General features: G+C 44.2%; 1 protein-coding gene across 3 annotated transcripts in view; it reads left to right on the top strand.

The window, feature by feature from the left end:
• Positions 1-443: 443 nt before the first annotated feature.
• Positions 444-18342, top strand: part of tesk1b (testis associated actin remodelling kinase 1b) — a 30310-nt gene continuing 12411 nt past the window's right edge. Inside the window, exons 1-6 of one of the 3 annotated variants that reach the window (XM_084042560.1) lie at positions 444-656; positions 1060-1134; positions 1274-1952; positions 13677-13798; positions 14178-14226; positions 17625-17771. In XM_084042560.1, coding sequence (XP_083898686.1) covers positions 1764-1952; positions 13677-13798; positions 14178-14226; positions 17625-17771 — 507 coding nt within the window. In that variant the 5' untranslated portion in view covers positions 444-656; positions 1060-1134; positions 1274-1763. The remainder of the gene's footprint in view (positions 657-1059; positions 1135-1273; positions 1953-13676; positions 13799-14177; positions 14227-17624; positions 17772-18342) is intronic. The other 2 variants (XM_084042559.1, XM_084042561.1) reach the window with 2 other exon arrangements.

Raw genomic sequence — 18342 nt, forward strand, 5'->3', positions numbered from 1 at the left:
TTCGTTTTTTTGGGATTGTTTCTCAAGTGTAGCCTACTTGCTTATTTGGACTTGCTTCCAAAAGTTTTACATTTTTATTTCAACCAGTGGTTCTCAAATATTTTAATGTCATGGTTTGGACCCCCAAATGATTTAATATGTATTTGTCCCTAGCCCCCACCTGAAAATGTTTTCAGGCAGCCTCATACCAGATTTGTGATGTTTGAATGTTTCAAAAATATTCACATTTTATTTGAATATCTACAAGATCATGTGACGCATTGTGAGCCAATCTACAAGCTCAAATCGGCAGGTTTAAAGTGCTCATGTGCTGCTTCTTTTGGGCTTGTTTTCCTAGATACGGTTGCTTTACAACTTGCTTATTTGTCTCACAAAACCTGGCAACATTCTGGCTTGCTTCCTCCAAGCTAATGCAACCCAAGGAGCCGCACAACCAACTCAACGCTGCTGAGAGATAGAGGCGGCGCCAGGCCGGGAGGTAAAACGAAACCCGGTGTGAGTCGGTCCAAAGGCCGGCGTGGTGCGGTGCACAAAGATGATTAATTAGTAAAATAAATGCCTCGGTAACTGGACACGACACCCTGATCGGCGGACACACAAACACACACACAGAGGACAGCGTGCGTGGTGGTTATAATAGGACGGGAGGAGGCCAGGTAAGTCAAATCCATAGGCTATAATACGCATGCATGTTGCTGCTGCTCCTACTGGTTTATGATGAGCTGACTAATAAACCCGTTTTTTGGTGTTTTTTTTAGGCTATGTTTTTTTGGTAGGCTATATGTGTTTATTTATTGTAAGCTATATGCGTTTTATTTTATTTTAGGCTATGTGTGTGTGTGTGTGTGTGTGTATCCGGTGGGACTTCTTCAGTGACAGATGAACCCACAAACTCACTCAGATCAGTTTATCATTCATTATTTATGAGCCGCAGCAGTCGAGCTGTGGCGAGAATGTGTCACGATACACACAAGACTAGAAGGCATCATCAAACATAATATGCATACAATGCCTATTTGTTTACCCATCTATCTATACGTCCCGCTTCCAATTGATAAGAGAGCAATCGGGGGATCGATGCATGCATACTGCAGGTGATTGGATCAGCAGCGTGTGAAGTGCAGGCAGAAACAGGTCAGCTGCAGAACAGACGCTCTCATCATAAGCCAGATAACCAGAATTATAGTGCACCAGAATAAGCGCACGGCGCGATCCATTCCATTCTACAGTGAGTGACATTCGTGTTTGTATTGTATCTGTCGTGTAACCGCAGTGATCTGCAGCAGGAGGAGAGACGCGGACCGACGGGGGAAACAGTGGATTGAATCGGTGGAACGAGAGGGGAGGAAACCGCCGTGTCCCGGAGCGACCGCACTGCCAAGACAGCGGAACCCCAGTGCTGCCTGCTGCGCACTTACAGAACCGCACCAGGACCGAGCCTTCCACTGCTTAAAGGCATGACGGAATTAAACCCACCACCGCTCACCCACTACACTGTGGTTGCCTAGTCTGAGAGCGGCAGGGACTTTTTGACAGCCGGGGGGAATTTAACGGGAGAAACGGGGCTGTAATAAACCGGACTTTCCACAGTAGTAATATTTGGAATAAACCGTGCGTTCTTAACAGTTGCGTCTTTGGCCATCAGAACCCTCCGCTCCGCCGCGGCCAGCGGACACGATGATGGGAAATGTAAATAGACGTTAGGGCTGGATTTTAAAGTGCGCACACTTCCCCCTCCTCGTCCTCCTCCCGAGCCGTCCGCGATGGAGAAGGTCGACGCGGAGGAGCAGGAGGTAGCAGGAGCAGAGCCGCTCCTCCACAGCGTCCATGGACCCAACCGGATCAGGCCCTCTTCCTACCGGGCCCTGCGCAGCGCCGTGTCCAGTCTGGCCCGCATAGATGACTTCATCTGCGAGAAGATCGGCGCGGGGTTCTTCTCAGAGGTGTTCAAGGTGAGGTGTGTGTGTGTGTGTGTGTGTGTGTGTGTGTGTGTGTGTGTGTGTGTGTGTGTGTGTGTGTGTAATTATGACAGCTGATGTAGTTATGAACACAAGAATTACAACTTCTTAGCAGATTTATGTTAGTTAACCCCTGGTCTTTTAGTTATAACCCCTGAGTGGTCTTTTAGTTATAACCCCTGAGTGGGTGGACTAGGACTAACTTGGACTAACTTGTTAAAGAAGGGGTCTTCAACAGGGGGTCCGGGACCCCTAGGGGGTCCTTAGAGTTACTACAGGGGGTCCGCCAAAATCTTTGTGTGATATGATTATTTTTTTTTTACCTTAACCACTTGAACCCCAGCATCCCTTTTCTGAGGAGAACCTTAGCCAAAAATAGCAGATCTACAGTGAGCTTGTAGATCGGCTATTTTTGGCGAAGCGGTATAGGTGTAGAGGGAAAAAAAGAACAGTAGACGTAAACAAAAAAAGACCCCTGTGTTTAAAGGAACATCTACAGACAGTGTACAGTAGTAGGCCTACATGCAGTAGGCTACATGTTAAACTATAGGTTTATGCTCCGTTTTAGGAGCATCAACAGTGTATGTTAAACGCATACAGTAGGTCCTAGGTTTAGACTCTGTGTTAGGAGCATGTACATGGTACACACATACAGTAGGTCCTACAGTGCAGTTAACCTCTTGTCACCAGACTTTCCACCAAGGAGGACAGCCTGGTATTCATTCTAAACTGGCCCGTGTGATCCGGTTTAGAAAAAAGGAAAAGAAGAATCGTGTTCCGGTGGTGTGTTCTCATTGTTAGACGGTCTACGAGTTAGACGGTTATTACACCAAAAGAAACAAAACGATTATACCAATTTAAATCTTAAACTAGGCGAATCATTTTGGAGGCGCACGGCACCGAAGGTTCCGGTCATGGTTTCCGGCCACCTGATGACGTGAAGTTATTTCCGCTCCAGACCGGATCAGAAACCCGAAAATGGTATTGATCCCACGCTACAGTACAGTAGTAGGGTTGATACAAGAACACTCGCCACAAAACACGCACCCCGGGTCTATTCCGGCGGCCTCGGAACGGTTGCCACCAGGTAGCCTATTCCTAAACGTAACTTCATTAAAATGATGCCTAAAACAAACCTTATTCCTAAACGTAACCTCAGTGAAACTATGCCTAAACCTAGCCCTATTCCTAAACTTAACCTCAATAAAACTATGCCTAACCCTAAACGTATTCCTATCTGACACCTCAGTAAAACGAATACAAGAACCGCTGGGGGCGAGCCGTCCGCAAAGAAAATGGGGGTGAGTGTTTTGGGGCGAGTGTTCTGGCTACATAGTATAGTCCACACATCTTAGGCTTAGGTTCTGCTTTCTTATGGGTAATTTATACTCCGCCATAAGACCATGTCTCTCTCCGATAACTGATTTTCAGCTGATAAACGTTTCCTCTTGTTTTTCAGTTGAACATCAGCTATTTTCTACAAGCAACATATGACAAAGTAATTGTGCTTCATAGGTTATGTTCAATAATGTCAACATTCAGAGTACAATATAGAACATAACATTGATGCCCATGGTCTGGATTTAGAATCCTATTCATTGGAGCTAGCTGAATTGTGTGTTTTAATTTTACTCAAATATTAAAGGTACTAGCCCACCCACTAAGTTACTTCCTTAAAGCTTTTTAGGCTATCCAGTTATAGTCACTTGATTAAGAACACGATTTGGTAGCTATGGTGACAGACTGCATGACTTGGAATGACCAGAAATCATCTCAGTAGGCTGAACAAATTCCCCCAAAACATGACCGTGTCTTCTAGTTCCCCATCAAGAAAACAAGTGGTTTCTCTGGTAACAAACATCCCAAATTAGACGAGCAGAGAACACTCATGTTGCTGTAGGATTAGTGAGGACTCGGAGCCGATGGCGTCATTTTGGAAACCTACACTTCACTGACCCTGCTAATGATGCCCCTCCTCCGCCAGCCATACGCCACTGACCCACATGTCATGGACGGGGAACACAGTGTTTTGGTGTGTAAGTGATCTGGTCAGGACAGCTAGATCCGGCACAGGTACTGGTAACCCTACTCTGCCTGTTGGGACCAGCATCTCTCAGCTCTTTGAACTGCCTCATAAAGCGCAGTTTGATTGTATAAGAGATCAAATCTAATGAGCCCAAGGAACAAATCGCATCATCTTAAAGGCCAGATCTTTGAGAATCGTAAACAAAATGACTAGATATGTTTTTATTTTATATAGGTAATTCATTCAGCTCGACTATGCTACAGACAACAGATAATGTAAGGAAAACATACCTATATTTAGCTTTTTAAAATAGATATATATATATTTCTACAAAAATATCTACAAAAACTATTTTATGTGCATATAACCCTAATGTATATGTTCAAAACGATATGGGCCTTTAAAGAGGGGACATGTAATCATTGGTTGGTTGTATAATGTTGTAAAGTTATTGCTGCTGTTTCATTTTACTTATAGGTTAAATATTCTCAAATAGAAGCTTTAATCAAATCAAGGTTCTTCAAATTGATGTCAAGATATCGTACTGTTTTACGAAAAACATTGAGAATCTAGGACTCTCCAAAATCCGGATCGGCATCGAACTAGAAACATCTGTCATCAGTCGGGCTCTAGAAGGTATTGGTTGTTATTCTCGTTAAGATGTCCTCCTATGGTGCTCTGTGCTAGTATTTCTATAGGAATAATGCCCAAGTCCTGACAAGAAAAACATACCTGAGGCACCTTGCAGTTGTCTACTACAGCACTGTTTCCCAAACAGTGCGTCGGGACTCAGGACCCATTTGTGGGTCGCGGATCCATTTTCATGGGTCGCGAGTGAATATCCCTTTTTTATTTTTGGTTTCCTAAGTATTATTTTAAAAAGATTTTCTAAATATTTCCAAGTTGGAAACAAAAAAAAAATGTCATGAATAAAATAAAAAATAATCAAAGAAATTCCCTAAATTATAAAACAAATATTTAAGAAGTAGTGAAAATAGAAGATCTGCAAGCTTGCAACATGGTGCAAAGCGACGCGTTGTGAGCTTGCAGATCTGCTATTTTCACTTGTTGGGTCCCGGGCAAACATCTGATTTCTCCTTTTGGGTCTTGAGCTAAAACGTTTGGGAACCACTGGTCTACAGGCCCAAGCATCAAAATCCTAACTTGTAGAAGCATTGGCTAGCCAGGGACTCTTATTGACACACATCTCACCTTCCACTTTCTGCTCTCTGTGTTTATGAAGGCAGAACTTGCAGAAGTACTTATTTACTGTAGTAGGCCTATGCTGTTACAGATACAGAACACCTTGGTGGTTGAACCTTTTATTAACTCCTACAAACCTGTGGCACCAAAATAAGTTTATGCTGTTAATCTGGATTTATGACACCTTATTTATCCACAACGTCATTTGTGAACTCAGCAGTTTATTTTTTACCTGGTATAACACTCAAACAAATACAAAATGTGCCTGGCATGAACTCACTTGAGTTCAGTTTGTTGAACAATTCTTCTAATGTGACCATACTCTGAAGGAAAACGGCTGGACAACCAGAGAATGGCACAAGGGGCCACTGGGCCCTCATAAGCCACTCCCTCCGCTTTGCCCTTTGAATGGCCAATGAGGATGCAAATGTCACTGTGTTTACAGCTGACCTGTCGAGATGCCACTTGGGTTTTGATCGGCTCGCCCTTTGATAGCGTGCCATATAAATGCAAATGTGTTACCACAGCTATCAGGCTCAGGAGAACTGCCATAAATTTTGCTGGCAATGTTGTGTTGTGTAATTGTCTCCTAATAGCATTACGCAGACCGTGTACTTATTTTGTTGCTGTGCACTGCCTTAGGGTATAGAAATAAGTTTGCTGAAGAAGTTTACTGATCGGCCCTCTCAAGAGATACGATGGATTTCTTTTCGAACTTTTGCTGCGAAGGACACAAACTCAAAGGAGCCAAGTTTGCACGCGCACGTGCGTATGCGCTGTACTAGTGCATGTAGACTTTGAAGTGTTAATCCTTGCTACTGCATCCTTCATTCTGCTGCAAACACTCTGGCGACCTGCCATTTCTGCCCCCGTCAATGTAAGATCAATGGAGCCTCACGGCAAGCAAGGCAACCATTCACCTCACCGGTGTGCCATTGTGCAACCCCCCCCAAATGCAGAGGGGGGAGGGGGAGGGGAGCTGTTTGAGAGAAAAGAAGGGTGCACGCATGTCAGGACAAATCCTTCAGGTGCTGTTTTTCATCTTACTTTAATATTCTTCAAAGAAAGAGTCCTGCTGGGCCGTGTGTTTGTGCACGGCAAAATCCTGAGTGTTGTTAATTTACCTCTGAACGGACCCATACAGGTCCATTTGGAGTTAAATGATCACTCAGGATTCGACTTTGTGTGTGTGAGACCCTGCTTTGGTCTGCATGTGCAGGATTCCTGCTGGTTTCCCAGTTTTGTTTCCATCAGGCTCAAACCAGACCTGATCCACTGTTGGTCAGAACACAATGGAACCCCACAATCACAAATAAATCACAGTACCATACCATTGTTCCAATGTTCCTTTTAAACTTTGGACTTTTAAAACTTTTGATTTAGATAGTCGACATACCTTCCGTTCACTTCTAAAGAGACATATTTGTATTTGTGTCTCTGCCCTCATCTGTTCATTGTTTTCCCAAGATGGACCATCTAAGAGAAAGAGTGCACACACTGTGTGGATTGGAGGAAGCTTTTTCCAGTGTGTGGTTCTGTATGGGTCGGATATCTCACATCCTCTTTCTTTCAGAATCTTGGCAAGAATGTGGCATTTTAAAATATTTGTAAGATTAGGTAGGCTTTTTTCTTAGATGTTGTGTAGAATGAGGAAAGTAGAGAGGGGGGACAACATTAAACATAAGTCTCTGTCCAGAATTGAACTGGGGGCAACGTTGCAATTAATTGGTCAACGAGCTACCTGGTCACTACCGGCGTGCCCGAAATGTTGATACTCTGCCTGGAGTCCTTAATCGCTTTTTAAAATCTGGTAGGGGTGTGCCAACCCTACAGAACAGCCTATAGGGTGAAGTGTGTGTTGTGATGGCTTTTCTCTGGTAATTCAAAATAACTTGCAATGCTATTATTGGCATTGGCACGACAGGTAATTTCAGGGTTTGCTTCAATGGTTTGCCTCGATTGGCTCATTGCAGTTGTTGTGGAAAATGGACATAAGCGATAGTCTGTGAGTCACCTAGTGAGATGCTTTGCCATAGTAAACATTGAATCATCACAGTAATTATCATATAAAGCTATGATTAGTGCAATTACTGTACAGCCTCGCATTGGTGAGGTGTGTGTGTGTGTGTGTGTGTGTGTGTGTGTGTGTGTGTGTGTGTGTGTGTCTGCTGAAGGGGCATAGCAAACAGATGAGTTTCACCAATAAAAAAGAAGCTGTAGTGTCCAAATGGTTGTTGCGTATGTAATGACAGACACTTATACAGTACCTGTGCTGTGTAAAACAGGTTGATATTATCAAAGTAGTACGCTCCCTTTTACATGTGTGTTCATGAGTCTGCTTAATTTGATCGCTACTTTTTGCTCTTGTGTCATCAAATGTCAGCATAATTCAGTTATTCCACTTTTCATGATATGGTGTTTCTTTTTTTGTCGGGGGGGGCAGTGACTCCCCTGAGACAAACTCCATTTGTGTGTGTGTGTGTGTGTGTAAATTTGATTGGGTGGATTAACCGCTGAGAGACCAGGGTATGTCGTCTGGATATGGGATCTGTCTTACTCAAGACAAGTAGGGACTAGCTGCTGGAAAACGTCTAGCTCTGGCACCACTATACAATCCAGACTTCCAGAGTAAGAGTGTCACTCTGGATTTTGCTGTGAGGATAAAATGTCAGGAAAGATAGAAGCAGCAGCATTAAGACACACACAAGACCTTATCCATCTTCCATATGCTTGTGATTAAAATAAAGAGACACACACACACACACACACACACACACACACACACACACACACACACACACACACACACACACACACACACAGGGTCTGACTCTGTTGCCATTGGATTGCGGTGTTGGATGGAGTACCAGTTTTGACTTGAACCTCCAGGGCTTAGCAAAACACTTTTCCCCTTTATTATTCCTCTCCTCCCTCGTTCCAGTCAGGACCTGCTCTGCTGACACTTCAGAGCAGAGGTGTGTATGTTTGTGTGTGTGTGTGGGTCTGTGTATGTGTGTTTGTGTGTGCGGCTGTCTTTGTGAATTTCCCTGTTGTTGGTGATCTGCAGTGTGTCACGCAAGTGGAGTTGTTAAGCAAGGCAAAATGTCTTAACCATAGACTATACTTAGTTGACCAGCGTCCCCCAGGGCTTTTCCCGCTAAACCAAGCAAATGTACTACAAGCTCAGAACGCATTGTGAGGTTGTAGAACATAGGCTAATTTCGCCCCCAGAATAGGGACACTAGTGTGGTTCATCATGAGCATCATAGCTTGTTTTTTCCCCATGTCTGTGTTGGTGTCCACATGCTGTGTGTGTGTGTGTGTGTGTGTGTGTGTGTGTGTAGAGTACAGGTAATCTAATCTCTCAGCTGAGCCTTAAGGGAAGCTCCTCCCATTAAAGGTAAACAAACAACTCAGGTGTGTGAAGTGTTTTGCCTGGAACTTGCTCAGAGTTGGAGGGTTGGGGAATGTTTTTGTAAGCTTTTTTCCCTTTTTTCTTTTTCTTTGAATGTCCCATTTGGCATTGAATGCCTTTACCTGTCACAGCAAGACCTACGCTAACCCACCATCAGCTAGCTCGCTCGCTGATCTCACTTTCACTCATTCTTTCCACCAAGCTGCACAGAACACGCATTTAACAAGTAATAAGCCATGTGTGTTTTTACAGACGTAATGTGTGTTCACGTGCGCACGAGCATGAACGTATATTTTTCTGGAGGCAGCATGTGAACTGGAGTGACCTTGTGTGTGTGTGTGTGTGTTTGTGTTTCTGTGAGAGGCAGGGGGTATTGGCGGTTGTGCAACAGGCTAAAGGGTTGTGTGTCGGTCACTACCTGCCTGGTCTAGACAGAACTGGGATCAGGTTCTGTTAGAAGAAGCCCAGCAAGCAGAGAGACCTCCCTGCTCGCTCACTGACGGACTGTACTTGGCCGCTCGCCTCGACGCCTCCTTTCAAAACACACGCATGCACTCACATGCTTATACACACACTTATGTAAACACACACTTCGACTCTTGTTGTCATCCTTCCTGGGAGTGGGGGGGGGGGGGGGGGGGGGTCTAGGAAGAGCATAGCTGTAGGCAGAGGTTGAGTGTTTCAATAGAAGAGGCTGTTCTTCAGCTGCAAAGCCCCATTTTGGAACACACCCCCGCCCCCCCATTTCTAGCTCACATCAAGTGACATTGATTATAGAGGCAATTCTTCTTTGCACAGCGGTGGTATGGATGCCAAAGAAAAGTATAACATTTAGCTAGGACTGAAACGTTTCCAGTGTTGCTCAAGTGCTGTCAGATATTCCCAATGAGACGAACTATGCCTCAAATGGTGTTCGAAGGGTTTCTCGCGTAGTCGCGTGTCATTTGTTTGGAAACCTCAGTGGGGTTTATTTTAAGTTTATTTTGATGTACTGGGTTTATATTAAGCCAGAGTTAAATGACACCAGCTAACTGCTGCTAGCGATTCAATCCTAGCCACCAAAACCACAAAACCACAAGAGGGTGTGAGTGCCAAAATCCACTGGCAATGTCCCGCCGTTGTGTGTATGCCATGCATGTGTGCGCGTGTGTATGTGTGATTTGTGTGTGTAGTCATGCATTCCCTCTCTTTCGTGCTCTACACTTTTGACCTCAGCAGCAGAGAGTAATGTGCAGTGATGTGTTCCGCAAACCCAGTTTTCTTCCCCTCTCCTATGTCTTGTCTCTCCTCTTCTCTCTGTTTCTACTATCTCTCTCCCCATCTCTCCTCTTGGAGAGCTGTCTCTGCACCGCTTACAGTCTCAGACATGCATTAAATCTCCATGTCTCTCTCTCCTATTCCCTCTTTCTTTATCCGTCTGTCTCATCGTTGCCGCTGGCTAATTACAGACACCACTGCACATGTTCACTACAGAGAGAGAGAGACGGAGAGAAAGATGCCTGTGACCTTTTTCAGCTGACAACTGCACTTTACAAGGCAGAGTATGTTTTAGGAGGAGTGTTCATGATTGAGAGAAGAGAGGTGTGCCCTTCACCACTGTCTCAGCTCTGGTAGCTGGCACAAGGGTGTGCACGTGTGTGCATGTTTGTCTGATTGCACCATAAGGTGGAGTGCAGTAACCATTGTGTAGGGCTTATGTATCGGTGTTCTTGCAACAAGTCCATGGAGACGCCTATTAAAGACACACACACACACACACACACACACACACACACACACACACACACACACACACACACACACACACACACACACACACACACACACACACACACACACACACACACACACACACCTTTAGTGGTTTTTGTACCCAAGGCACACCAAAGGGCAAGTAAAAACCTCATGCCACACCTACGTATATTCATATTTGTGCAAAACTGCATCTATAAAATGTGCCAGTTATCTCTGCAAATGTTTTATTTTATTTACTAAAGCCAAATAAAAACTTAATTTCATGCTTAATTTTTTTTTGTGAAAATACAAGTATTTGCCTCTGTAAATGTGTATATAAATGAGTTGTGCACAAAATATTGATAAATAATTTGTAACTTTTTATATAGTTGTAAATATTGCGGCACCTTTTGAGAACCACTGGACGACTCTTCCAACGGACCAATTACAAGGATTCCAACATGCATGCGCACGCCTACACACACACACACACACACACACACACACACACACACACACACACACACACACACACACACACACACACACACACACACACACACACACACACACTGTGGCTTGTGAAAACAAAGCACACCTCGCAGGCGCACACCTGAGAGAGAGGAAGTCTGTGTTGGTCCCCTGGACTGTAATGGCGGTGATGGTGTGACACAGCCTGTAGGCTGTCTGTCCAGCTCAACGTGTCTGCTCCTCCAGCAAGTATAGCAACACACCTACTGCTGGGACATGCTGCATCAGCACTTGGCTCACATCTGCATTATAGGCTGGCTGGGTGTGAGAGATTTTGGGTGAGGCGTGTGTCGGAGAGTGAGAGAGAGAGAGAGAGAGAGAGAGAGAGAGAGAGAGAGAGAGAGAGAGAGAGAGAGAGAGAGAGAGAGAGAGAGAGAGAGAGAGAGAGAGAGAGAGAGAGAGAGAGAGAGAGAGAGAGAGAGAGAGAGAGAGAGAGAGAGAGAGAGAGAGAGAGAGAGAGAGAGAGAGAGAGAGAGAGAGAGAGAGAGAGAGAGAGAGAGAGAGAGAGAGAGAGAGAGAGAGAGAGAGAGAGAGAGAGAGAGAGAGAGAGAGAGAGAGAGAGAGAGAGAGAGAGAGAGAGAGAGAGAGAGAGAGAGGGAGGGGGAGTCAAGCTAACAGTTTGAGCGTGCACATGAAAATCCTCGGTTTTAAGATGACCACCTGTGAGCCCTAATTTATACTTTGTCGTACGACTATATTGCGTGGGGAAAAATAGCCGATCTACAAGCCCACAATGTGGCGCGTTGTGAGTTTAGACATCAGCATTTTTTGCTATTTTGGAAAATGTTTGATAGTTAAATCAGATTGGAAGAGTGTAAAAGTTGCATTTGTCACGCTCAGTGCAACAAACCCTGTGTGCTCTTGCAGTCTTGAGTAAATCTGCAGCAGTAGTGCAATGGAAGCAGAAAAGAGCAGTGATTTATCATACAGGCCGTTATGAAGCCTCTAATCCTCTGCACTGCGTTCCGGCAGCAGACCTCTAACACTCGCTGGAAGTGCTCTACGGCTGATGGAGCACCGAAATACTCACTACTACTACTACTACTACTACTACTATTTATTTTTCTCTGTGCCTGTGGTTTTCTGTGCCTGTGTTAGAAACCTATGTGAAAGAGGAAGGAACCAGATCTATTGAGATCATTCTAGGGCTGGCCTGAGTAATTAACCAAAAACATATTGAAACCGACAACTTAAGCTTGCTAATGTAGGTTAATCGAATAATTGAGAAGCAGTTTTTTGTTTTAAATCTTTTTGAAATAGTTATTCATTAATCATAATCGAGGCAAAAGTCTGAAATAATAGTGATAGTTATTTGAAGTGATATCGCCCAGTCCTAGTTCATTCTAGTCGAAGCAGGAGAGCGTGTCTGGTATCCCAGTGGACAAGGGACTTAATTCAGGAGTGGTTGACTCTCATTGACTGGCGGTTAAGGCAGAAGCAGGTATCCTTGATCTTACTAGGTTAAAAGCCCAGACGTACATGCGCGCGTGTGAGTATATTAATAGCATTACTCTCTGCACTTTAGCCGTGTCCCTAATAGGCTTTGTGGATTTCCCATCTCCCTCCTGATCCTGTGCCGTAGTTCAGATCCAGGCCACCAGCTCACTGCTTCCTACTGGACCTCGTCAATGACTCCCGCGTCGCTTCCGGATCACATCTGCCTATTTCTCCTACGACTCCCACTCCTCTCCTCTTCTACCGAGCCCCCTCCTCACTCTCACTCGGTCCTCTCATCCCTGTGCACCCCTCCCCCGCAAGCGTACCCTCACGGTGTTAATGTACGCCATTAATGCGTGAACCGTAACGTTACATCCTGCGTACACATACACACGCTTCGAATAACTTTGCCGCTTTCCCCCGCTAATCCCATCTTCATGCTTACAGCACTATCGCTTGTACTGTGTAGTCTCATTCCCTCCACTCGCCAGTGAACATGACATTAATACACAGTTGTACCATGCACGTGTGCATGCTCACGCAGACACACACCCCCCACGGTCAATCTTAGACATGCAGTCAGCACAGTCATTGTCGCAGTAAGTGCAGCAGTCTGCACAAATTCACAGATCTAAATTTATTCAGGGGAGGAGACACGAGTGCAGCTTCCAGGCAGATGAGATCGTACGCAAAGGGGAGCATATCGTATCACCATGGTTACCAGACGTAGTACATCGCCATAGCAGCGTATAGTAGGAACAGAGCGGCTGCGGAATGAATGAATGAATGAGCTTAAATGACCTTCCTGCTGTCTGCACTATATCAGCAGTACCAAGATAACTTGGTGCCAAATGTCATTGCCATAGTAATTTAGTATAAAGATGATCCTGTGTTGTGGCAAATGTCGCATGAAGCGTGCTGCTCGTGTAACTACCACATGTCACAAATGTTTGTAAATGCTGTTTATGGTGTAGAGTGCATGGTAGTAAATTCAATAAAATGTAAATATATAACTGTATGCCTGTGTGCTGACCAGCTGGAAGGCGGAGACACGTTTGAAGTGGAAAGCGTTCTCTTTGCCTTCTTAAATGTCCTTAAACCACTCGCCACATTTTTCTATTCTATATTTAGTCTTGCAGCTATAAGGGAAAAAAAGGGGACTACTTTTGCACAGTTGCAGAAGAGAAGGCTTTAGAAACAGGTGCATCGGAAATAAACCAGCACAGACGATCCTGCTCTGTCTCAAACCTTTATTACGCTACACAGACAACACTTCCTCTTGTCATGTATTCATTTGATTTAATGACTATCTCCCCCTGTCTTTGTCTGTGTCTCTCTCTCTGTGTTTCTCTCTCTCTCTCTCTGTGTCCAGGTGCAGCACAGAGTGTCTGGTCAGGTGATGGCTCTGAAAATGAACACTATGGTCAGTAACAGAGCCAACATGCTCAGGGAGGTGCAACTCATGAACAGACTCTCACACCCCAATATACTCAGGTAAGTGTGTGTGTGTGTGTGTGTGTGTGTGTGTGTGTGTGTGTGTGTGTGTGTGTGTGTGTGTGTGTGTGTGTGTGTGTGTGTGTGTGTGTGTGTGTGTGTGTGTGTGTGTGTGTGTGTGGTGGGGGGGATCCATAGTCTGCAGGTATCTGCAGTGTTTCGTATAACTTAACATTACAAGTGCTTTCTTGTCAGTTCTATTCTAACCACTGATTTGTCTCTTTTAACACATTCCCTTTTCCTGTTTGTTTTTGTCCTGTCCATGGAAAAAAACCTTTGACGTCCATTTTTTTGTTGTGTCTAGATGTTTGCTATTGCAGTATTTTATTGCAGTGTTTGATTTGTGTGTGTGTGTGTGTTTGTGTGTTTGTTCCTCCAGGTTTATAGGAGTGTGTGTCAATGAAGGACAGCTCCACGCTTTAACAGAGGTAAGACATGATCGTGAACTCTGAAAGTCTTGCAGTAGAAGCATCCCAAGGCAAGCGTCCCTATTCTGGGGCAAACATTCTGTGAAAAATAGCCAATCTACAAGCTTGCAACACGACACATTGTGACCTTGTAGATCGGCTATTTTTGGTCAAGACATTTGGTGTAGAGGGGAAAAAAGTGGACCAAGTATAGAGCTCGGGGGATCCCGGTCAACTAAGTGTATATAGGGTTTAAGTGGTTAATATATTTCCATCAGGGACACATCCCAGTTTAGAGTGAAGGTTGAAGATGTTCAGAGGAGGTGAGACCTGAAGTCCTGTGGGGGAAAATATTAAAATGATTGTTTAGGAGACGGGGGATGAGGGGCTTAGAGGTCGCATGTTAACTGGGAGCTTCTCTTTGGAATACAATCATTTCTTGTTTTTCAGCTGAAATGGCTCACTATTGCACATTCCCAACAGTGCTTTGTTTTATAGATTAGTACTAAAACAACAGTTTAAAATATCTCAAGTTTAACAACTTAAGCCCTATTCTATTCTTGATCATACATTTGTGTTACATGCAAATAGCTGATCAAACTTGTAAGCTTGTAAATCAGCTATTGTGGCTATTTTTTAAACTTAGATGTTTTTTTAAATTTTGTCATAGTTGTTGCATATGCATGCCCAAAATAGGAACAGCAGTTTGAAAGTGGTTAAGATCAGAGTGCCAAACTGCAAAACACCTTTTCATGTGTTGCTGACGAACACCTCCTACCCTCATTTGTTACAGCAATACTAAAGCTAGACCAAGCGAACACGGCAGCTATGCTCTCTTTGTTAGACCAGTGATTCTGAACCTTTTCAATTTCAAGGAACCCCCCAGTTTGATGTGCGTTAGGCCACGGACCCCCATTTGATACCATTTACTTTATATCTGGGAAATCTAAAATCATCAGTGTTAATTGTACTCTTTAGAGTGGACAAAAGGAACCACCAAATTGACCTGTATGGGTCTGTATTTGGTTCCTCTTGTACACTCTTGAGTTACAGACCCCGTAAGAGTCCTTTTGGTGGTGGCTGGTGGCTCGAAACCTTACTCGCAAACAAATACATTCTGCGAACGGGAATTCTGTTTGGTGTGCGATACAAACCCATGCGGGCTGAGCAGAAGTGGTTAGTGATGTACAGTATGGTGGTAGAGCACACAGACACTGAGGTCAGGCTTGACGGGCTGACCTGACGTTGACATGGTGACTTTAACAGATCGATAGCTGTCTAAAGGAAGTGCTGGGGTGGGGTTCTTGTGTCTGCTGTACTTGATTGACACTGGATCGATTACTGGATCGACGTCGGGTCTGGGGACCACCAGGCATCCAAATGGACCGTTATGGGTCTGTAACTCAGAGAGTGTACAAATGTCTAAACGTTGTAGATTGCAGTCCCAGGGATACACTATTGTATCAAATGGGGGGTCTTTGGCCTAATGCATATCAAACTGGGGTCTCATTCTGAAAAACCCCATGGCTGAACACGTAAACCCAGTGCAGGCTGGTTTCTGTCAACACGTTCCATCAACTCACAATGTAATGGACGTGAGAAATAAATTAAGTGATGCTCCCAGCAGTTTGTAGCAGAGTAGCTCTGCCTGAAACCCAAGAGCCTAATATATCCCTTGGCACGGGGTGGGGGTTCGTTCCCCTTTGCGTGAGCCAGCGGTTGATGTGTAGTTTCCAATGTGGGACTACCAGGTTCAAGTCCAACTCGTCACATGTGGTAATAACATAGGGTAACCAGGACAGCACGAATACTGGATGTGTCTGTACTGTGGCATCATGCAGAGTCAGGCAAAACATTGCAAATGATGTCATTAGCACAAAAATTGTCCACAGAAAGCATTTTTGAGCGGAGGAGCGCTTTGGATATCCTGTCCAGAGCGCTATTAGCAGTTAGCACAAATAGCCTGGCACAACCTGAACCTGGTAAATATGGACTTCTCATGGTTGTGTTAATGATTCAAAGTCAGGTTGTAAATTACCGGGTTATCAGACACAGCTCAGGAGGATCAATAAGCGGCACTCCTCTCCAAAAGTTGAACTATTTTCTTGCCCACCAAAAAATGCTGGATGTCGAGAACGCTGAAACCCAACGCTTGGCGCTGGAAATAGGAGCGCTCCAACATGTCTCTACCATTAGAAATGCATGGCAGAAAGGCACTGGCAGCTCAACAAAAGCGTATTAACACAGCATCAGAAGGATGCGTTTCAGCCCTAGGGCTGTCCTCTGCGTATTTGAGACGTAACGTGGATGTGGCCCTTTGTGACTCACTGTGCAGAGTCAGAAACACTTGATTGACACGTATGACATTCATGCGTGTGACAAACCAACACATGGGACGTGGTGGGTATTGTGATATAAGTACACAAGTGGGTATAAGTACACAAGAGTTAAGGATTAGCATATAGCACAACAGGACTTTGTAGAGCGTACACACGGACGAGCGTCGCAAGGGGTAAACAAATCGCCCATATATATATATATATATATATATATAGCGCAACATAAGTTTTTCAGAAAACTCTTAGGATTTAGAACAGTGGTTTAAAACATAATACAAAAATACAAAAATAATTTGACAGCCCATCACTTTGTGCCACGCTGCGAGCTTGTACATCCGCTATTTTTGAACTTGAAAGTGTGTGGAAAATGTTGATTTTTTTTTTTAACACAAATGTTCTCTTCTGGGGATCCCTGGCACAAAACATTTTCAGATGGGGGTTCCGCGGCCAAATACTGTACATAATCATTTTGGGTGTCCTTGACACAAAAAAGTTTGAGAACCACTGGTCTAGAAGGCATTTGTAGAATTGGCCTTAGTGGTCTTAACACATTGAGTGCCAAAAAACGGTCCGGACCGTTTTTCATAATCCTAACATGGTGTGCCAAAAACGGTTATGGCCGTTTTTGGGGGAAAATATGAAAAAAAAAATATATATATATTTTTTTTCCTTCACAGCACCAGGAGATATCATTTTACGAAGATTTAGACTCCAATCCACCTCCTGGTTGAGTTATGACTTCAAAAGCCTGTATCTCGGCTCCTGTGTACTTTTTGTTTTTACGATGTATTTTCGACTATTTTCAACTGGCTGCAACTATGGAACTGATTACCGAATGTTTTTAATCTTTTTCCCCGGATTGTACGAGACCTCTATGTGTGTAATGAGGGTATCACCGTGAGAACGGTGATCACTGAAAATGTTTTGTGACTACTTGAAAAAGGGCCAAAAATGGTTAAAATTCCAGGCACTGGAGGTACCCTGTTTTGAAAAAACCCTGGCACTCAATGTGTTAATGGGTATGTGGTTGTAGTTATGTGGTTTTTAATGAATGGTTTTATTTCTTCATGGCTCTTCCAGTACATCAACGGTGGCAACGTGGAACAGCTGCTGGACAGCGACGTGTATCTGTCATGGAGCGTGCGGCAGGACCTGGCCCTGGACATCGCCCGTGGACTGCAGTACCTCCACAGCAAGGGCATCTTCCACAGGGACCTCACGTCCAAGGTGACGCCACAGACCCAAACTACACACACATGGACGCATGCTGACACATGAGCACGCGCACACACACCCACACCAGCTATTTTTGGTGCACGACACCGACACACAATTCAGCCTTAACTCCAGCCCTTTTCCTAATTGTAAGCGTAACTCTTTTTTTTTTTTTTTTTTTTTTTTTTAACCATAAAAAACAACCATTTATTTTGTCAGAACCAGGAAAATGGTCCACACAATGTGTATTTCTCAAATTCTACTATACTTGTGGGGACATTTGGCCCTCAAAAATATAGTAATACAAGCAGACAGATAGACACTCACTGAGCTTAATACATGTTTTCAGGTAGCTCCTCCAGAGGGACCATGCCTCCATGGTAGCAAGAAACATGTATTACACAGATGAATGCACAATAATCTATGCTCCCACACACATGCATGTACATAAATGGCTCTTGCAAAAAAAAATCAGTTAATCAAAAGAAAAGAAGGCTTTATGCATGTAAACATGCATATGCATGTAAACATGCATATTGATTGATTGATGTAGAGCAATGGACCTTTGTTGATCTCAGTGGAA

The sequence above is a fragment of the Gymnoscopelus microlampas genome, assembly GCF_963454915.1.
Source record: "Gymnoscopelus microlampas genome assembly, chromosome: 19".
Classification (NCBI taxonomy): Eukaryota; Metazoa; Chordata; class Actinopteri; order Myctophiformes; family Myctophidae; genus Gymnoscopelus; species Gymnoscopelus microlampas.